The 18087-nt window shown below is 33.6% G+C and overlaps 2 protein-coding genes across 2 annotated transcripts; one reads left to right on the forward strand and one right to left on the reverse strand.

Annotated features, from left to right (window-relative positions):
- The first annotated feature begins 7026 nt into the window (after positions 1-7026).
- LOC111901198 (butanoate--CoA ligase AAE1) lies at positions 7027-10298 on the forward strand. The gene is made up of 2 exons (XM_023897083.2): positions 7027-7468; positions 8702-10298. The coding sequence occupies exons 1-2, from the start codon at positions 7094-7096 to the stop codon at positions 10127-10129; spliced, it is 1803 nt and encodes a 600-aa protein (XP_023752851.1). The 5' UTR covers positions 7027-7093; the 3' UTR covers positions 10130-10298.
- Positions 10299-11534: 1236 nt separating this feature from the next.
- Positions 11535-17713, reverse strand: LOC111901207 (protein DETOXIFICATION 45, chloroplastic). The gene is made up of 15 exons (XM_023897093.3): positions 17558-17713; positions 17035-17366; positions 16778-16905; positions 15896-16039; positions 15697-15821; positions 15479-15614; positions 15075-15171; positions 14887-14987; positions 14191-14354; positions 14034-14105; positions 13825-13941; positions 13534-13629; positions 13336-13457; positions 13057-13111; positions 11535-11931 (listed from the first exon to the last, which is right to left on the reverse strand). Exons 2-15 carry the CDS (start codon positions 17310-17312, stop codon positions 11908-11910), a joined length of 1659 nt encoding a protein of 552 aa, XP_023752861.1. The 5' UTR covers positions 17313-17366; positions 17558-17713; the 3' UTR covers positions 11535-11907.
- Positions 17714-18087: the final 374 nt, after the last annotated feature.

The raw sequence follows: 18087 nt of genomic DNA on the forward strand, positions 1-18087 counted from the left end.
CAAGAAATGAAGATTATTCTTTCGACATTCAATTCTTCAACGCCAGAAGAAAGGTTAAGCTGACTTGAAGATTATGTGACAGATTATATTGAAGCCTCCTCAATCAGTCTGTTCCTATCTTTGTACCTGCTGAAGTGATCCAGAAGATTTGTTCTCTCTGATGTTCTCTCTGAAGATTCTCAAGCTGAAAGCGCTATCTTTCAAGAATCAGTACGTCAAGCCTCCTCACCCAATGTGCGATCAATGCCAAATTCTAAAGAAATGCCCAACTGCTCAGGATGAAGTCAATTATTGAAGATTCATATGTTCATCCTGATGTTGTGAAGAAATCAAAGGTTAAAGCTGAAGCCAAGCTCCCATTGAAGATTGACAAGAAGAGCCAACTACTTTTTAGGGGGAGCTTGTTGGGTCAATTAAGAAAAGAAAGCTATAAACCAAGGGGGAGATTGTTGGGTCAAAATATGGTTTATACTTTTTTTCTGGGCAATTATATTTTTCTATAATATTTTTGGAGTTTACGGTCATGTTTACGGTTGAGTTTACGGTCGTAAAAACCTTACAGCCGTAAACCCATTTACGGCCCATGTTATCCTGCCCATGTTCTCCAAGTATAAATATAGGTGTTAGGGTGAGGAGTAGATATTGATGAACATAAGAGACTGCACGATCTAGAGAGAGAGAAACGTGTGTGTGTGAATCTTTTGTATCTGGAAATTTAATTCATATCAATACATACAAGATTCATATTATTCTTCTTCTCCTTCTCTTCTATTTGATCTGACATCATCCATTTGATTGGGATTCCGCACCATCAAACGGATCTGATTGATACACAGGCAGATTAGGGACTTACAAGATTGTTGGGTCAAAATATGGTTTATACTTTGCTTTTCTGGGCAATTATATTTTTCTGTAATATTTTTGGAGTTTACGGTCATGTTTATGGTTGAGTTTACGGCCGTAAACACCTTACGGCCGTAAACCCATTTACGTCCCATGTTATCCGGCCCATGTTCTCCAAGTATAAATATAGGTGTTAGGGTGAGGAGTAGAGATTGATGAACAGAAGAGAGTGCACGGTCTAGAGAGAGAAAAACGTGTGTGTGTGTGTGAATCTTTTGTATCTGGAACTTTAATTCATATCAATACATACAAGATTCATATTATTCTTCTTCTCCTTCTCTTCTATTTGATCTGACATCATCCATTTGATTGGGATTCCGCGCCATCAAAAGGATCTGATTGATACACAGGCAAATTAGGGACTTACAGAGTATCTCTTTTATTAAAAAACGTTGCGGAATTTGTTCCTAGAAAAACATGATAATTTCATTATCAAACCATTTCTGAAGAAATGTATTTTGATTCATTTTAAAACATTTGGAATGTCAACGTCAATACAGAAACATAAGCATAAACAGAACTTACATTCATTTACACTAGTGATCTATATCTCCTTAATCTATCAGTGTAATGTAACTTCACCTCGTCACCTGTGATACAAGTAAACTGAGTGGGTCAGGTTGGGAAACCTGGTGAATACAGGGTTTTCAACCCACAATAATATAATTATTATGTTTAATCATCAAACAATTAACCCAATTACCCATCCCCATTATCTTCTTTATTCCTAAGTACCTTCCCTAAGGATTTATCCTAAGGGTCGTCTCCTACATCATATTTACCTCTCATCTCCTTACATCACATTTCCTTATATGTTTGTTCCTAAGGACTCTCCCTAAGGATCATCGCCTACATCACATAGACAGTATTAATTCAGGGATTACTCCCTCAATACGTGCCCAACAAGGGTTAGGGCATCATCACATGAATACGTAGTTACAGCATCGCCTGAACTCGTAATTCATAGTAAGGGGTTAGAGTATCATCGCATGAATATGTAGTTACAACATTGCCTGAACTCGTAATTCATCACCTACGGGTGATGGGTCTGGTGGTGTTTCGACGGGGTTGTCTATAATAGTCCGTGGTCGCCATCTATACTTTGGTAGATGACTACATCTCCACATTGCCGGACAAGGTTATGGTATCTTTCATCCTACATCACCGATTTATCATCACATATCTATCCTCACCTATCTCTCATCATTTTATTTCATCACACACCAACTATTTCATCTATCCATGTTTTAGCCCAACATATTTGTAGATATAAAATAAATATACAGTTTGAACCATTTAAAACATGTATAAAATCATTCATCCAACATAGACAGTAAGTATTCAGATAATATGCACACATAGCACGTAATGTATATAAAATACTTCATATCTATGTGTAAGATGAAAGTAACTATGCACTCACTTGATTAGGTGGTGATTCCAAACTCAGACAACGCTTCGTTATCTCAAAACAATTTCCTCGACAAAACCTACTATCAATACCACTAGGGTTTAGTTTTTAACGTTAACCGCGACTAATTAATAGTCTTGTTATTATTACTATTATATAAGCTTTAAATAACACTCAATATAACTCATAATAATAGCCCAAATAATTATTTTAAGGTCCTAATAATGTTACTATAATTAAATAAAAGCTATATTAAATATAGTATAGGCGTAGCTCACTTACAGTGGGTTTTTATTAAAAATCGGGCTTCGCTTCGAAAGCTTTTCTTCTCGGAGCTGCGGGCGATCCAGGGTTTTCTTCTCGTGCTAGGGAGGTTCCCTAGATTTGGGAGGGGTTTAGGGAGGTTAAAGAGAAGTTAGAGAGAGAAAGAAAGGCTTATGGTGTGAAGAAATTATGAAGAGTTCATATCTTATTTATAGGAATTTTATAGTAAAGTAGTCACCAAGCTTCGTCCGTATCTTCCGCGTACGAGCTCCGTTTTCTAGTTTCTTTATATCCACGCATTGGTATTTACGAGTACTACAACTTTCATTTAGACCCCGTCTGCTAATTCTCCTTTTATCTCAGATTTACAAAAACTATATCGTATTTATCGCGCACGAAGAGTACCGACTAAGCTTCGTCCATATCTTTCGCATACGAGCTCCGTTTCCGACGTTATTTATATCCATGCGTTGGTATTTACGATTACTACAACTTTCATTTAGACCTCGTTGGCTAATTCTCATTCTATCTCGGATTTACAAAACTGTATCGAATTCGTCGCGCTCGAAAAGTAGAGACTAAGCTTCGTCCATAACTTTCGCATACGAGCTCCGCTTTTGACGTTATTTATATCCACGCGTAGGTAAAAATAAAATCTACAACTTCGTTTTTACTCCGTCGGCTAATTCTTGACCGATCTTAAATTTGACAGTAGGAGGTGATTACATTGTTAAATGTCCGCATAAAATTCATAACTTTTACATACGGACTCCGTTTTCGTCCGTCTTTTTGTCGTTGGGTTCCTATTAATGAGATATTAAACTCTCATTTAGGTCGCGTAAGCCAAAAACCGCTCGAACTAAAATTCGAGTTTCGAGCCATGCACCGCTATGCCAAATCTTAGAAAAATCATAACTTCCTCATACGAAGTCAGATTTGGGCGTTCTTTTTATGGACACTCTCGGTTTAACATTTTCTACGACTTTTGTTTAGATCGATAAGGCTAAAAGTCGCTCTATCATAAATTCACTATTTACGTTTCCCGATGTCGTGCCGGTTCCGTCGCGAAACTTCGATGGGTTATAACTTCTTCGTTATAATTCGGATTTTAGGTGTTCTTTATATCTACGGAACCCTTGAGACATATAATACACTTGGTTAAGATTATTTATTCTAAATAATCTTTTGCTGAAAAGTCGTTTTCGACCCTTATTATCTCTAAATTGACTAGCCCGGATCTACGGGTGTTACACCTAAGCACATCAAGGATATGATATAGACTAGTATCCAAGGCTTGGTAAGGGACTAGGGTGCAATTTTCCCCACTTATAAGGTTTTACGGCCCAAGAACATGTCTTGGCCGTAAACTCCTTTGATCTTGTGTTTCTTTGTGATTTCTAAGGCCTAAACATGTTAAACCTAGTGTACAACGAGTTAGGACAAGAGTACTTACGATCTAGGAGCTTGAATGGTCGGTTTTGGCCAAGAACACTAGTGTGTGTTCTTGGTGTTCTTGGTGTTCTTGGTGAAACTTGAAGATATACACAAATTGAATGATTTCACGGATGAAATCATGTAAGATCACTATTTCATGTATGATATCAACTAGTTAGGGCAAGAAACTTACGAGTTTTGAAGATCGGGATGATACTTGAGAGGATTTCAGCCAAGGGAAAGAAAGGAATGAGCAAAATGGCCAACACTTCATCATATAGGAGGAGTTTACGGCCCACATGGAGTTTACGGTCGTAAAATCCCTTGTGGTGGCCGTGAACTCATGATCAAGGTGTTATAGGCCTGTTCTTTGTACTATATCTTCAGTAGATAAACCCCAACACTTATCCCTTAAGTGTACAAGGCTCAGAACGCTCAAATAAACTCCTAATTGTGCTAAAAGATAGCATAAATGAGTTTGACTTTCAATGAAGTGTTTGCTTGTACAGGATAGAAAATTTCGGGTTGTCACACTTGATCGTGCATATCCTTTGGATTTTATGAGATTTAATCTTGGGATACTCTAATTTATGATTTGAAATTTTAGTAACCATGTTTTGTAAACAATTATGGTTTTTGATGTGGTTTTGAAATTGAAAAATTTTAACTTGATTTTTGGAATGTTACATAAATTCTAGTAAAAATCGGTGTTGTAACACCCGGATCATGGAGGTAATTAATTTCTTGAATTTTAGCTTTAGAAGAAGGTCACGACGTGAGACATGGTGGGCACGTCGTGAGTGACAATTGACTAGTTGACCCGTGTTTTTGAGTCTCACGGCATGAGACTTTGAATGCTCACAATGTGAGAACGGCCCGATGACCAAAACCCTAATATTTCGGGTATTTAATGGAATGAGAGGGCTAGGGTTGCCCATCCCTAGCCTCCTTCACTCTTTTGCCTCCTAAAAACCTAAATCTTGACCTGCATGAGGTCCTTAGCCATTTTTGATCACTTTGAAGCACTTATTTGGTGGTCTTTGGCTCGTCGAAGTGGAAGAAGACTTTTGTGGAGCATTCTCTTGGCAAACCAACTTCTATGTCACCTTCTTGCAAAGGTTTTGGACCATTGTAAGTTATAAAGCTCTTGCCTTTTTACCTCTTACATGTTAGATCTAGATCTTAAGGTCCTTTTTTCATATTTATGTGGGATTACATGCATGGGATCCATAAAGTTGGAAACTTTATGGATTAATGAGACATCTTTTGTATTATAATTTTTGGATATGAGTTGTGGAGTAGTTTTAGACTCCAAGCATGAGTCTTGATCTCATTTTCCCTCTTTTGGCCTAGTGAGTGTTTGAGTCATGCATTGGATATGCATGACTAAAAAGCTATGATTTTTATCATCCTTTGGGCGAAGGAAGACCCTCTGGAAAGTGCCAAGTAGTGGCTGAAAGGAATAAGAGCTTAATGCTCAAGGCTGGCCAAGGCAATACTCACAGTGTGAGGAATGAGCCTGTCACGTCATAAGAATGCATGCCTTGCCTACTGCATTGTTTGGATTAGGTCACGACGTGACTAGGAGTGACCACGACGTGACCATGATTGGAATCGAGAGCGGGCGATTTGATGGGTTGAGTTGACTCGTTGAGTTGGGACCGGGTAGGTTTAATAGTCACGACGTGACCATGATCTGGTCACGGCGTGAGGGTCAACTGTTGGAGCTTGGACCATTGACTTTGGGCCTTAGCTAGATTTTTGGCCTTGTATTTGTTGGGTCATAGTTGGACCTTAGGTTTATAGGTTTGGTCATTATTAGGCCTTGGACCACTATATGTTGGGCTAAGCTAGTTGGGCCCAATAAGGGAAAAGTAGCATAGTCTTTTACCCTAGAGGCTGAGGGTGTTAGGTTGGGGACCTCGGTTATGAATTTTGACCTAATTATTAATTGGGGTATTGTTTGATTGTTTAGCGCGGGGATTTATCAGGAGTCCGGACATTTATCTAATTTTCAATAATTTGAGGTGAGTCTCCTCACACTATGCTTGGCGGGTCGAAAGCACCAATTCCAGCCCATGATTTATTATGTTTAGAATGATTGTTGTCTGTGTGTCTCTTGCATCTGTAGTATGAGATATGTATACCGGGTGGGGTCCGATGCCAGACAAGGCCTGGTGGGTGTATTGTATGATATTTATCTTAATGATTCATATATGTGTTTATGTGTCTGTATGAATGTCGGATGAGGCTCGATGCTAGGCGGGACCTGATGAATGTGATGGGAAATGCCCATATCATGTTCAGACATATCTTTTATGAGCAGGGCCTGATGGTTGTTGGGGTCAAATATAAAACCATTGTATATTTGATATGTATGGTATGAGATATTTCGAAGAACTTGCTAAAGTTAGAATAAATACCTAATAAAAAAAATACTATTATGGCCAATGGTAATAATATTTTATTATCAAACAAATATCTTATACTTTTATCTAATTGATTATTATAAAATATTATTATTTCACGTTTATACATACATGTAATAACTCTTTTTTCTAAAAAAAATTATATTTTAAAAGCTTGACATCGTAAAACTAAATAACGAAACGATGCAAAAGTGTTTGGTTTCAATGTTCATTTAAAAATGCAAAATAAAATTAGTTGTATATACATTATGTAGATATAAACACATTATATATTAATATTAATATTAAGTTAAAACAAAACTAATAACAAATAAATAACAGTATAGAAATTAAGTAAATAAGTAATTAAATAAAACTAATAACTAATAATAATATAGATATTAATTAAATAATTAATAAAGAAAAACTTATATTAGGTTTGATTGACTAGTTCGGAAACCATGTAATCAAAACCTCGGTTTTTTTAACACCACCCAAAAAGAAAATGTAAAAAATGATATAATTCATTAAAAAAATCAAGATTGAATGTGTCAACTACATGAGTACCCCCGGGTTGTCCAACTTATCCATCTATAATAACAAGAGTACAAATTCATTCTCCTCATCGTGATTTGACCCCCAAACCTCGTTCCTGAAAGTCCCCACAATCACCATGTACAAAATCCTAAATAAGTCAAAGCCATGGCTCCTCCGTCGTCCAACTCCGGCGACATCAATCCAATTTCAAACAAATCCTACTCATCTTCATCGTCACCGGTCTCGTCAATACTCCCAATTGTCTCAGTTGTCTGAACCCACCGATGATTTGCAGCAGGAATCATGGAGATCGTTTGAAGGACTGGTCCGGTGCTCGGCAAACTATGTTCCACTTACACCAATTAGCTTCTTGGAGAGATCGGCGGATGTTTACAGAGACCGGACCTCTGTGATTTATGGATCTCTGAGGTATACATGGGAAGAAACACACAGAAGGTGTGTGAAGCTCGCATCTGCTCTAACTCAGTTGGGGATTTCTCGTGGTGACGTTGTAAGTTTTTCACCGGAATCCATTTGCATATTTTTGATTCTCAATCTAAACAAAATGAACTAAATGATTTTTTTTTTTTTTTGATAAATGAAGTTATCGGTTAAAATGAATCTAATTAGCATCTAATAATGATCATTAAAAAGACATTTATTAAGAGCTAGATTTATAGAATAATCCAGATGAATCAATTTAGCATCTAATAACGATTAAAATGAATCTAACAAGAGTTAGATTTTAAGAATTATCCAAAATTCACATTGAAAAGGCATTTTAAGTCGTCGAAATGCCGAATCGTTGAAAGTAGGTATTTGATCATTTTCTCGTTAATGAAATGTATTTCTAATAATCTTGCATCTCCTAGTTTTTTTTATTAATTATTTGTTATTATTATCGTCATAATAATAATTTTCAGTTTATTGTGATTAGTAATAGTATTTAGTGCTTATGATATCACTTTGTGATTTATTATTATTATTATTATTATTATTATTATTATTATTATTATTATTATTATTATTATTATTATTATTATCCAACCAATAAACTAAAACTACGATTAAGTTGTTTTAGTTTATATTTTAGGATAAAATTTATAAATGGGAAATAAAATCAATATGTTGTAATACAGACACAATCCATTTTTCTAATTAAAAAGTTACTTTTATACACCAAATTTTATCTTCTAAAATATACAACATTAGAGATTCTATTTATGTATGATTTTAATATATACCACGTTTTTCTATATCGTTGGACTTTTCTTAGTTTACATGATATTTTCTTCTTTTTTCATATTATTATATAGCCGATAAATATAAAAATCAATAAAACAACAGTGGTCATAATTTCATAAATACAAAACAAATGCCGTTTCGATCCAAAATAAAATATTCACGGAATACCAATACAGTTTCAACCAAAAGTCATTATTATATTAATTAAAAATAACAATATATTATATAATAAGTTTTTTTTTTTGAAGAAAAATCTGAGTTATGAAAAATTATTTTCATGCTCGATTTAAAAGTTAACAATAAACGTAATAACATGAGAACGATAACATTTTTCGTGATGCTCAATAAAATATGCAATTATTTTAGAAACGATTCAATATCATATTTACAAATAAAATTAATTAAAAAATAAAATAAAAGGTATAATCTACAATTTGATATAACTAAACCGGGTTCGATGAAAATTTAATATTACTTTATTATATTATCGCCACCACAGGTATCGACGTTAGCACCAAATGTTCCGGCGATGCAAGAACTCCATTTCGCTGTTCCGATGGCCGGAGCAATCCTCTGCACTCTCAACACCCGCCACGATTCCACCATGCTCGCAACTCTTCTCACCCACTCCGAGACCAAAATCCTCGTTGTAGATCATCAACTACTCAACATTGCTTTGCCTGCGATCAATCTTCTCAAAAACCCACCTCTCCTTGTTATCATCTCCGACGACCACCTGCCGCCGCCGTCTGACCTAACCACCACCGCTTACGAATACGAAAGCCTAGTAGAGGGTGGAGTTACCGGATTCTCTGTAGTCCGACCAACAGACGAATGGGATCCAATCAGTGTAAATTACACTTCAGGAACGACGTCCAGACCTAAAGGGGTGGTTTATCACCACCGTGGTGCGTATCTCAACTCAATCGCCACCGTGTTCATGCACGGAATGGGAGCAATGCCGACCTACCTTTGGTCTGTACCTATGTTTCATTGCAACGGATGGTGCCTCGCCTGGGGGCTGGCGGCCGTCGGCGGAACCAACATATGCCTCCGGCGGTGTGACCCTAAAGACATATTCGACAACATTGATCTCCACAAGGTAACACATATGGGAGGAGCTCCGACGGTTCTGAACATGATAATCAACTGTCCTGAAGCTGACCGGAAACCTCTCCCACACAAGGTCGATATTATGACCGGCGGTGCACCGCCGCCTCCGCTAATCCTCTCAAAAATGGAGGAGTTAGGGTTTCGTGTTTCTCATTTGTATGGTTTAACGGAGACATTCGGTCCGGGGACGTCGTGTTCATGGAAGCCGGAATGGGATTTATTGCCGGTGGAAGAACGGCTTAAGCTGAAAACACGACAAGGAGTGAGGCATCTAGGGTTGGAGGGAGTAGACGTGAAAGATCCGGTGACTATGGAAAGCGTAAAATCTGATGGGAAATCGATGGGGGAGATTATGTTTCAGGGGAATACAATAATGAGCGGATACTTGAAGGACAAGAAAGCAACGGAAGAGGCGTTTTCCGGCGGGTGGTTCCGGAGTGGTGATTTGGCTGTTAAACATCCAGACGGGTATATTGAAGTTAAGGATCGGTCGAAGGATATTATCATATCGGGAGGAGAAAACATAAGCACGGTGGAGGTTGAAACCGTGATTTACAGTCACCCGGCGGTGCTGGAGGTGGCGGTGGTGGCACGACCGGACGATCACTGGGGGCAAACGCCGTGTGCGTTTGTGAAATTGAAGGACGGGTTTAATGTCGCCGGAGAGGATATAATTAAGTATTGTCGTGATCGGATGCCGCGTTATATGGCGCCGAAAACCGTCATTTTTGAAGAGTTGCCGAGAACGTCGACCGGAAAAGTGCAGAAGTTTTTGCTCAAGGAAAAAGCAAAAGCTCTTGGAAGTATTTCTTGAGATGCACAAAGTACAACCCTGTGAAGCTGTTGTGTGTTGTCAGATGTACACGTGTTTTGTAAATGAATGGGAAATTGATTAAAAGGAGGTGAGAGTTTATTTAAAAGGAAAATTAAATATGTAATTTTAAATATTGAAATATTAAAATTAAAATGGTTTTGTGTTGTCATTTAAATTTAAACAAATAATTTAGATAAATAAATTAGGATAGTAATAAGGATTTAGTTTAAGAAATTTAAAATTTAAAGGAAAATTTATTAATAAAATTGATATATATTTATTATCATATTTAAACTATATGAAATTTAATAAAATGAAAAAAAAAACCATAAAATGACATGTGGAATAAAACTAGTTTAAAATAGACACAAAATGAATAAAAGTATGATATATGATAAAACAGATATTTATTTATTAAAATAGATTTGATAAAATAAAAAAACAACAATGTTTTCAACAATTCACAAGAAAAATATTGCATTTCTATATAAATATTTTCAAGTCTAGTCCCAAAATATTTTCTTTTATAATTTTGGCCTTCATTTAGATTTATTTGAGATTTTTGTAATGTTTCTACTCTATATCCCAAATAAATTAGAATAATTTAAAAAAAACAAAAAAGTAAACTATACCTAAAGATCATAAATAATTATTTTACTTGGAACGTTGACAAAAAATTTACTAGAATTTTAAAAAGGATCTAAAATTATATTCATATTTTCAGTTTGTTATCATTCAGTTATGCAGGTTTTCTTTTGCCTATCCATAGATTCCATAGCTTTTACCAATTTATATAAGGGAAAACTTTATAAAAACCCAATATATTTTTATAAGGTCTTAAAAAACAATTATATATATATATATATATATATATATATATATATATTATATATATATATATATGTTAAAACTCTTATATTTTTTAAAATGTATCATTTAAGGCATCGAGTTTGATAAATCCTAGATAGCCAAAAATATTAAGTAATCGATTTTCAACGTTTTGATTGTTACAATTCATTAGATTAAAAAATTTCAAAATATTATGAGGGTTTAAATGCACTAAAAAAATAACATGATGATTTTTTTAATTATTTCATGAAAACAAATGGTTTTTTCTGAGATCAGAAAACCTTAAATAAAAATTTCAAAAAATATAAGGGTTTTGGTGCATTAAAAAATAATTTAGTGGTTTTTTATATAACAAAACAAATCTATTACCAGCTTATTTTGGTAACAAATGAACAATAACTATATAAATTGGCATCTTATCAATATATTTTTGTTACACAAATAAATCCTTAATGTTATTTATGTCCCAATAAGCCTTGAATAAAAGTAGACTTTTTTAGCTATGCATAAACAAAATAAAATTATAAAAAACAAAACCTTCAAATAACATTGCAAATAATGGTCAAATGATAATTGTTTGACTGATTCAAAAATAAAAACTAAATGTCAATTGTGGTCCATAATACTATAGCAATCTTTTGGTAAATTGTAATAGTTTAATAAACTATTTATTCAAATTACAACCCTTTTGATATATAAAACTCCAAAATAATATCATAGTCAAATTTCTAGAAACAATCAAGCTGTACATAGCGACAAAACATCATGGCCTTTATAGCAGGCCACCCACTTGAGCAGAAACAAAATAAGCCTTCCAGATGGCCATTTTTATGTCTTAACCCATTCAGAACTTTTAGCACAAATGTTGTTAAGACCAAATCTTAATGTGAAATTAATTGGCAAGTTTTGTAGATGGAGCCATGTCTTCATTAGGTTTGTTGTGGAACAGCAATCTACAAAAAAATAAATAAATAAATAAACGAAGAACAAAGATGGTGTAAATATATTTTAATATAGGAAACTATATATAAATGTTTGTTTCTACCAAATATGCTCCCAAATAGTCAACTTTCCTATTGTGGAGCTTTTTCAAGAACAAAGTTTTTTTTTTTTTTTTTTTTTTTGAAATATGCGTTTACAAGTTCAAATTTGAAGCTTTTTTGATTCACGTTTTACGTGTCATTTATTCAGTCTGATTTGTTAGTTAATTAGATAAACTAGAATAATAAATTAAAATACAAATTATAAATTTAAAGAAACAAAAAAACAATTTATGTAAATATAAATATAAATTCAACAAGCAACGTTTGTTTTTTTTATTGAACTTAATGTGAAACAGATATTAAAAAATTATAAACTTCCTAAAAAGAAAATATAAGCCGTATTTTTTTATTCTATATTAATGTAAATCCTTCATGATAAATGAAAATAGTTTTGCCACTTGTCATCTTCTAGTATTAAAATAGTTAAACTTAAATAAAACTTCAAAGTATATTCATTTTAAGAAAATAACAAATTTTCACAATAATTCTAAATAATATAGAATTATTAATATCTGTTGTTATTGTTATATTTCTATAGTTAATACTAGGCATAAAACCCGTATATTACACCGGTTGATTAAAAAAAATAAAAAATATAAATATAAATAATAAGTATTTTTTAAAATAAAATTTTGAAATAAGAAATGAACAAAATATACTAATTGCAATTTATTATAATATTTATTACATTTGATACTTTACATATATAATTATAAAATTATGTGACTTTTTAATTTTAAAATTTGAAAAAAAAAACCATAAACTGACAAGTGGATATTATTTATTTAAAAAATATCACAAAATGACAAGTGTCAAAACTCATTAGAGATTGACATGTGACAAAATTATCTTCATTTATTATATATATATATATATATATATATATATATATATATATATATATATATATTTTAATTTCTTGAGTTAGTGCTGATGTGGCATAAAAATAAGTACGAAAAAATTAAAATAAAATTTAGAAATATTAAAAATTTGTAATTACTATAATATATGTAATCATGTGTCTAATCAACTAACCTCGGTTGCAGGGATCGCCTGCAAGAACCACCATGGACCATTTTTATCTGCTAACCTGCAAAAACAATAACGTAAATCTCTCATTGGTTTCTCGAATAAAACTAAATGGTCTTTTGCTCAATGATATTTTTTGTGAATTCAATCAATTTATTGTATTGGTTTATTGATTTATTAAAAAAGAAAGTTGTGTCATGTCATGTCATGTATGTGGGATTGAAAATTCAAAATTCAAAATTCAAAATTGAAAGAACACAATAAGCATATTATCCGGCTTATTACCTTATATACCCTGCAACCGCACGCATTCCCATGAACAATGTCAAGCCAGCCCAAACTCCCGCAAGACCAAAAACCGAAGGTGCATAGAGTAGAAACACGGATGACATTGCTCCCACCAACATCTAAGCAAAAGGGTAAATTGGTCATTTACTCACATTTAGACAGTAAAGAAAAAGAAAAAGGGTCCTTGGTCTTTACCATGGAGCATGCTGCATACGAGAAATCTGAAACTCCGTAATGAAGACCATCATAGATATAAGCAAGAGCAGTGATGGGTTGACTCGCACTCACAAACTATAAAAAACAAAAAATGAAATGTAAAGTCATTGATTATGATTAGACATTAATAGTACATTAAGCCTGCAATTTTTGTTTCATTGACATCAATCTCAGTCTCAGTGTCAGTCTCCATACAATGCATAACACAGTACAACCTGTTCTGTTCTGTCATGTCCTGGCAAACGAGACGTAAAAGGTATGAGTACTTACCAGTACACCGGATCTAACAATGGATAGAACTTCTGCATCATTGGTGAACAATTTGGCTAAAGTACCAAAAGACAAACCCAATATTATGGCTAAACTAACTCCAGTTATTAATCCAGTCTGCAATAGAGAAAAATCAAAACCATTTCAAAAATCCATAACGCAATGAAAAAACTCCATGTAGTTTGTTATTAAGAGTGAAAAAATCGAACCTTTAGAGCATAAAATGTTATCTCTTTAACTCTACTATAGTTTCGTTTTGAGAAAGAAGTTGCAATCAAAGCCTGAAAAAATTACATATTTCTTGTCACACCGGTGAATATTACATATTTCTACATGAATATTACATATATTTACTTAATTAATTACCTGGCCAGCTGAAGCTTGGGCATCTGCAAGGAGAGATGAAGATAACCATACTTGTAAGCATATTTGATGAGCAGCCATGGCAATTGGCCCTTGCCTTGCAGCCATTGATGTACTCAAAGTCACTGTAGCAACAGCAGCTAGAGTTCTCCCAAGCAAAAAACCACCTGAATATAAACCATAAATGGTCAGAATTAGACAAGCTTTCTAGGAATATTTTTTATGATTGAGGATAAAAAAGCCACCCCACGTCTTTTGCGTATACTAGAGATTGAAAGAAAGTCCATGTTCCACCTTTTTAGGTGGTGCAACTTTTGTCCTATTGACATCGGTCACTAGGACAAAGATCTGTGACAAAAGTTGTAGATCCTGTCCCACCTTTTTGTATGGGAAAAAAAGTGCAACTTTTGTCCTATTGACATCGGTCACTAAGACAAAGATTTGCAGCTTTTGTCACATCGACAATAGTTACAGATCCTGTCCCACTTTTTTATGTGGGACAAAAAATTGCAACGTTTGTCATTTTTGACGTCCTGTCTCACATTTTTGGGCGAGACAAAAAATTGCAATTTATCCAAAAAATTGTAACTCGTGTCTTATTATCATGGGTCCCGATCCAATAAATGTCAAACCCATTATAACTTGTTTTGTTCTGTGTAACAAATGGGGCATAGGATTTTCAATGGATGAAAAACGTACCGGATTTCAAATAACCTTCAAAATGTAAATCCTCCATTTTGGGTAGTTTCAACACCGTTTTCTTATTAAGGTACCATATCATTGCAATGGTCACAATATATCTATATAAATAAAGTAAACATTAAAAAAAAAAAAAAAAGAGTTAAATAAATTTATGTCAAAAGTGATTTGGCCATAAAAGCACGTACTGTGAAGTGATGGTGGAAATCGCAGCACCAGTGACACCCAACCCAAAAACATACATGAGAATGGGAAAGAAGAATACAGCAGCTAAATTTCCTATTCCTGCACATTTTTTGTATATGCATGAGTAAATACTAAATAGTTGTCTCTTTTTGACTTAATGGACTGAATGGGTTAATCCAGTAATTGGGTAGATTTTTCAAAGTACAAAATAAAGTTTTAAACCGTTATATTTCTTGCATTTAAGATTTAACCCTTTACTTTTTTCCTTCCATTTCCTCAAATTTGTTGTAATTATCACAAATACATTTAAACTATTGGCATTGTAAGTCTTTTTTGCCAGGTGTCTTATTTCAAAATCACTTTTGAATAAAACTTTATTCACATAACAACTTAAACAAATCTTTACCTAGACAAAATACAGGAGTTTTTGTGTCCTTAAATCCACGAAAGACGCCTTGAATAGCAAGTGAAAGAACAACAGCAGGAGCACCAAGTGCTCTAAGTTTTAGAAACCGTTGTGCAGGAATACGCATAGGTGAAGCCTAGTTAACCAATCAATATATCAAAGGGTTATTTACGTAAATTCACAATAAACTTTGTAATAACTAATAAGTATCAACTTACAGATGATATGCCCATCAAATTGAGAAAAGTTCCAGCTCCAAAGTACAATGCTGCAGCCTCAATTATACCGATTCCAACAGATAAAACTAATGCGGTAGATACCGAGGGTAATTGTCGTCTTTTTTCTGTTTAAATGGTTACAATTTAATCTTTTTTTTTCTTTTTATGATAAGATTGGTATGTTTTTAAAAGGGTATACCTGAATCTGATTCACTTTGTGAATACTTAGCTATGTCTTCAGCCACAAATGAAGTTGCAACACTAAGTAGGGGAATGTTGAACACCTTTGATACAATATTGAAAATTGATATGGAAACACCAGCTGATGCCAATTCCAAAGCACCTTAAAGTGGAATTGGGTATAGAATTTAGAATCTATTAAGTAAAATATCAAATGAGTAACAAAAGTGGAAAGTTTATGAAGGAGATATTAGGAAGTATGATCTAAATACTTGTAGGTTATGTAGATTAAGGTATTTAAGGTATGGTAACATGGGTGTTTTTTTACTTAATGTAGAAAGAAGAACATTGAGAGAAAGAAGGGCAATTTTGTCATTTACCATGTATAACTTTCAAATCATTTGACAGATTTACAAACTAAACAAGATTTTACAAAAAATGGATTTCAGTTTCACTCCAATCCTACAATCCAAATGCCGCCTAAATCTATCCCCCTTAAGTCCCTAATCTTTTTATATTTTACAAATTTACCCTCAATTAGGGGACATTTGGTTCACAAAAATGTTTATGAAAGGAACCAAAGATATCAATGAAATTGGAATATGAAGGACTTGTAATTTGTCAAGGTTTGTTTGGCAGAAATGGAATAATAAAAACTGAATAATTTTAAAATTTTCACTCATAATCAAACTTTTTATATTTATTTATTCCAATTTATATATCACGAGGGTTTTTTGGTCTTTTAATGAAAAAGGTTGGAAGTATCATCTAAATACTCACAAATTAGCTAAATAGCTAACATAGTAAACCAGTTCTATAATCATCATTCAAACAAACCCAAAAAATAAAATCAACCCCATAAATTCTTAATAATTATGTAACAAAAAAAATAAAAAATTACCTAATCTACCAATATAAGCTGTCTCCATAAGTTGTGCTAAAGGTTCGATAGCTTGCCCTGCAATAGCAGGCAATGCAAGCAATACAAGCTCTGTTTGCACACTTGGAGGCGAAGTCCCCACCGATTCACTAATCAACAAAAAAAAAATTGTAAAGCGAAAACAAAAATCAAGATTACACATTTCGAATCACTTATATATAACTTCAAAATAACTCAATAAGCAACTAAAGAGATGATCAGTGATTCAAGAATCTTACATTGGTTCATCGATTGACCCATTTACGAGCCTCTCTCGTCTTTCGTCTAATCTTTCGTCCAAATTAGAAGCATTTTGATCGTAATCTAAAGCTTCTCGATCACTAATTAACCCACAATTCCTAATTACATTGTCGAATCTTAATCTCCTACTCTTAATCCCAGTTCGAATTACACCAAGATTTTGTATTTGTAACTGGGTATCGAAATGCCTCCTGATTGCTCTTTTTTCGCTTATCACACCAGCTATTCCACAGCTCAATGCACCAGCAACCGCCATTTTTGCCCTAACTTTGAGCTTTCGAGGCTAAAATAAGACTACTCAATTCAATATCTGCAAAAGAAGTAGCAGAATGAGGTCATTACTTCATAACACAAAAGCTGGAAATAAAACCCTTACAGAATCTTTATTTTTCATTCATGAATCATTCAGTGCAGCAGTACCTTTTCAACTTTTCGTGGTTGAAGATTTTGAAAAGACATAAAAGATTAGAAATTTATGATATTTAATGCAAGAAAGATTACCTGGGGCTGTTGAATGCGAAGGTATATGAATGATTTTGTGTGGAAATTTGGTGTGCGAAATGGGTAGTTGGGAGATTGAGACGAAAGTAGCAGACATGAAATCCGAGAATCAAACAAAATTGGGTGGGGTCTACAATGTAAAATTAATCGAATTTAATTTACAACCATGTATACAAGAAATTCAATAAGCGTATTTAACTATTAAATATTGGTCACCACGTGATGATATATTGGGATGTAAATATTTTATATTATAGCCGACTAGTGACACGGATCTTGGGTGTTTGTTTCACTTTTGAGTTTTTAAAACTAAAATTCACACTTTTGATGTTATGAAAAGAAAGATTTCAAAGTGTTAGTTTTGGTTTTGTTTTGTATTTATACTGTTTTGGTGCAACTAGGTCAAATTATGTATTTTATAAGGTTGAATTTGGTGCATAATGTATTAAAAAAAGTTGAATAATAGTTAACTAACTTCAAATATCATTTTATATCAACATTTTAAAATGTAGAAGTGTAAAAATAATTAG

The sequence above is a fragment of the Lactuca sativa genome, chromosome 3 (genome assembly GCF_002870075.4).
Source record: "Lactuca sativa cultivar Salinas chromosome 3, Lsat_Salinas_v11, whole genome shotgun sequence".
NCBI lineage: Eukaryota > Viridiplantae > Streptophyta > Magnoliopsida > Asterales > Asteraceae > Lactuca > Lactuca sativa.

Coding starts and splice junctions, on each gene's coding strand:
- LOC111901198 (XM_023897083.2), top strand. CDS start 7,094: ATGTACAAAATCCTAAATAAGTCAAAGCCATGGCTCCTCCGTCGTCCA. Junction 7,469..8,701: donor GGATTTCTCGTGGTGACGTT/GTAAGTTTTTCA, acceptor TCGCCACCACAG/GTATCGACGTTAGCACCAAA.
- LOC111901207 (XM_023897093.3), bottom strand. CDS start 17,312: ATGGCGGTTGCTGGTGCATTGAGCTGTGGAATAGCTGGTGTGATAAGC. Junction 14,988..15,074: donor ATTTCCACCATCACTTCACA/GTACGTGCTTTT, acceptor TTATTTATATAG/ATATATTGTGACCATTGCAA. Junction 13,942..14,033: donor TAACATTTTATGCTCTAAAG/GTTCGATTTTTT, acceptor TCTCTATTGCAG/ACTGGATTAATAACTGGAGT.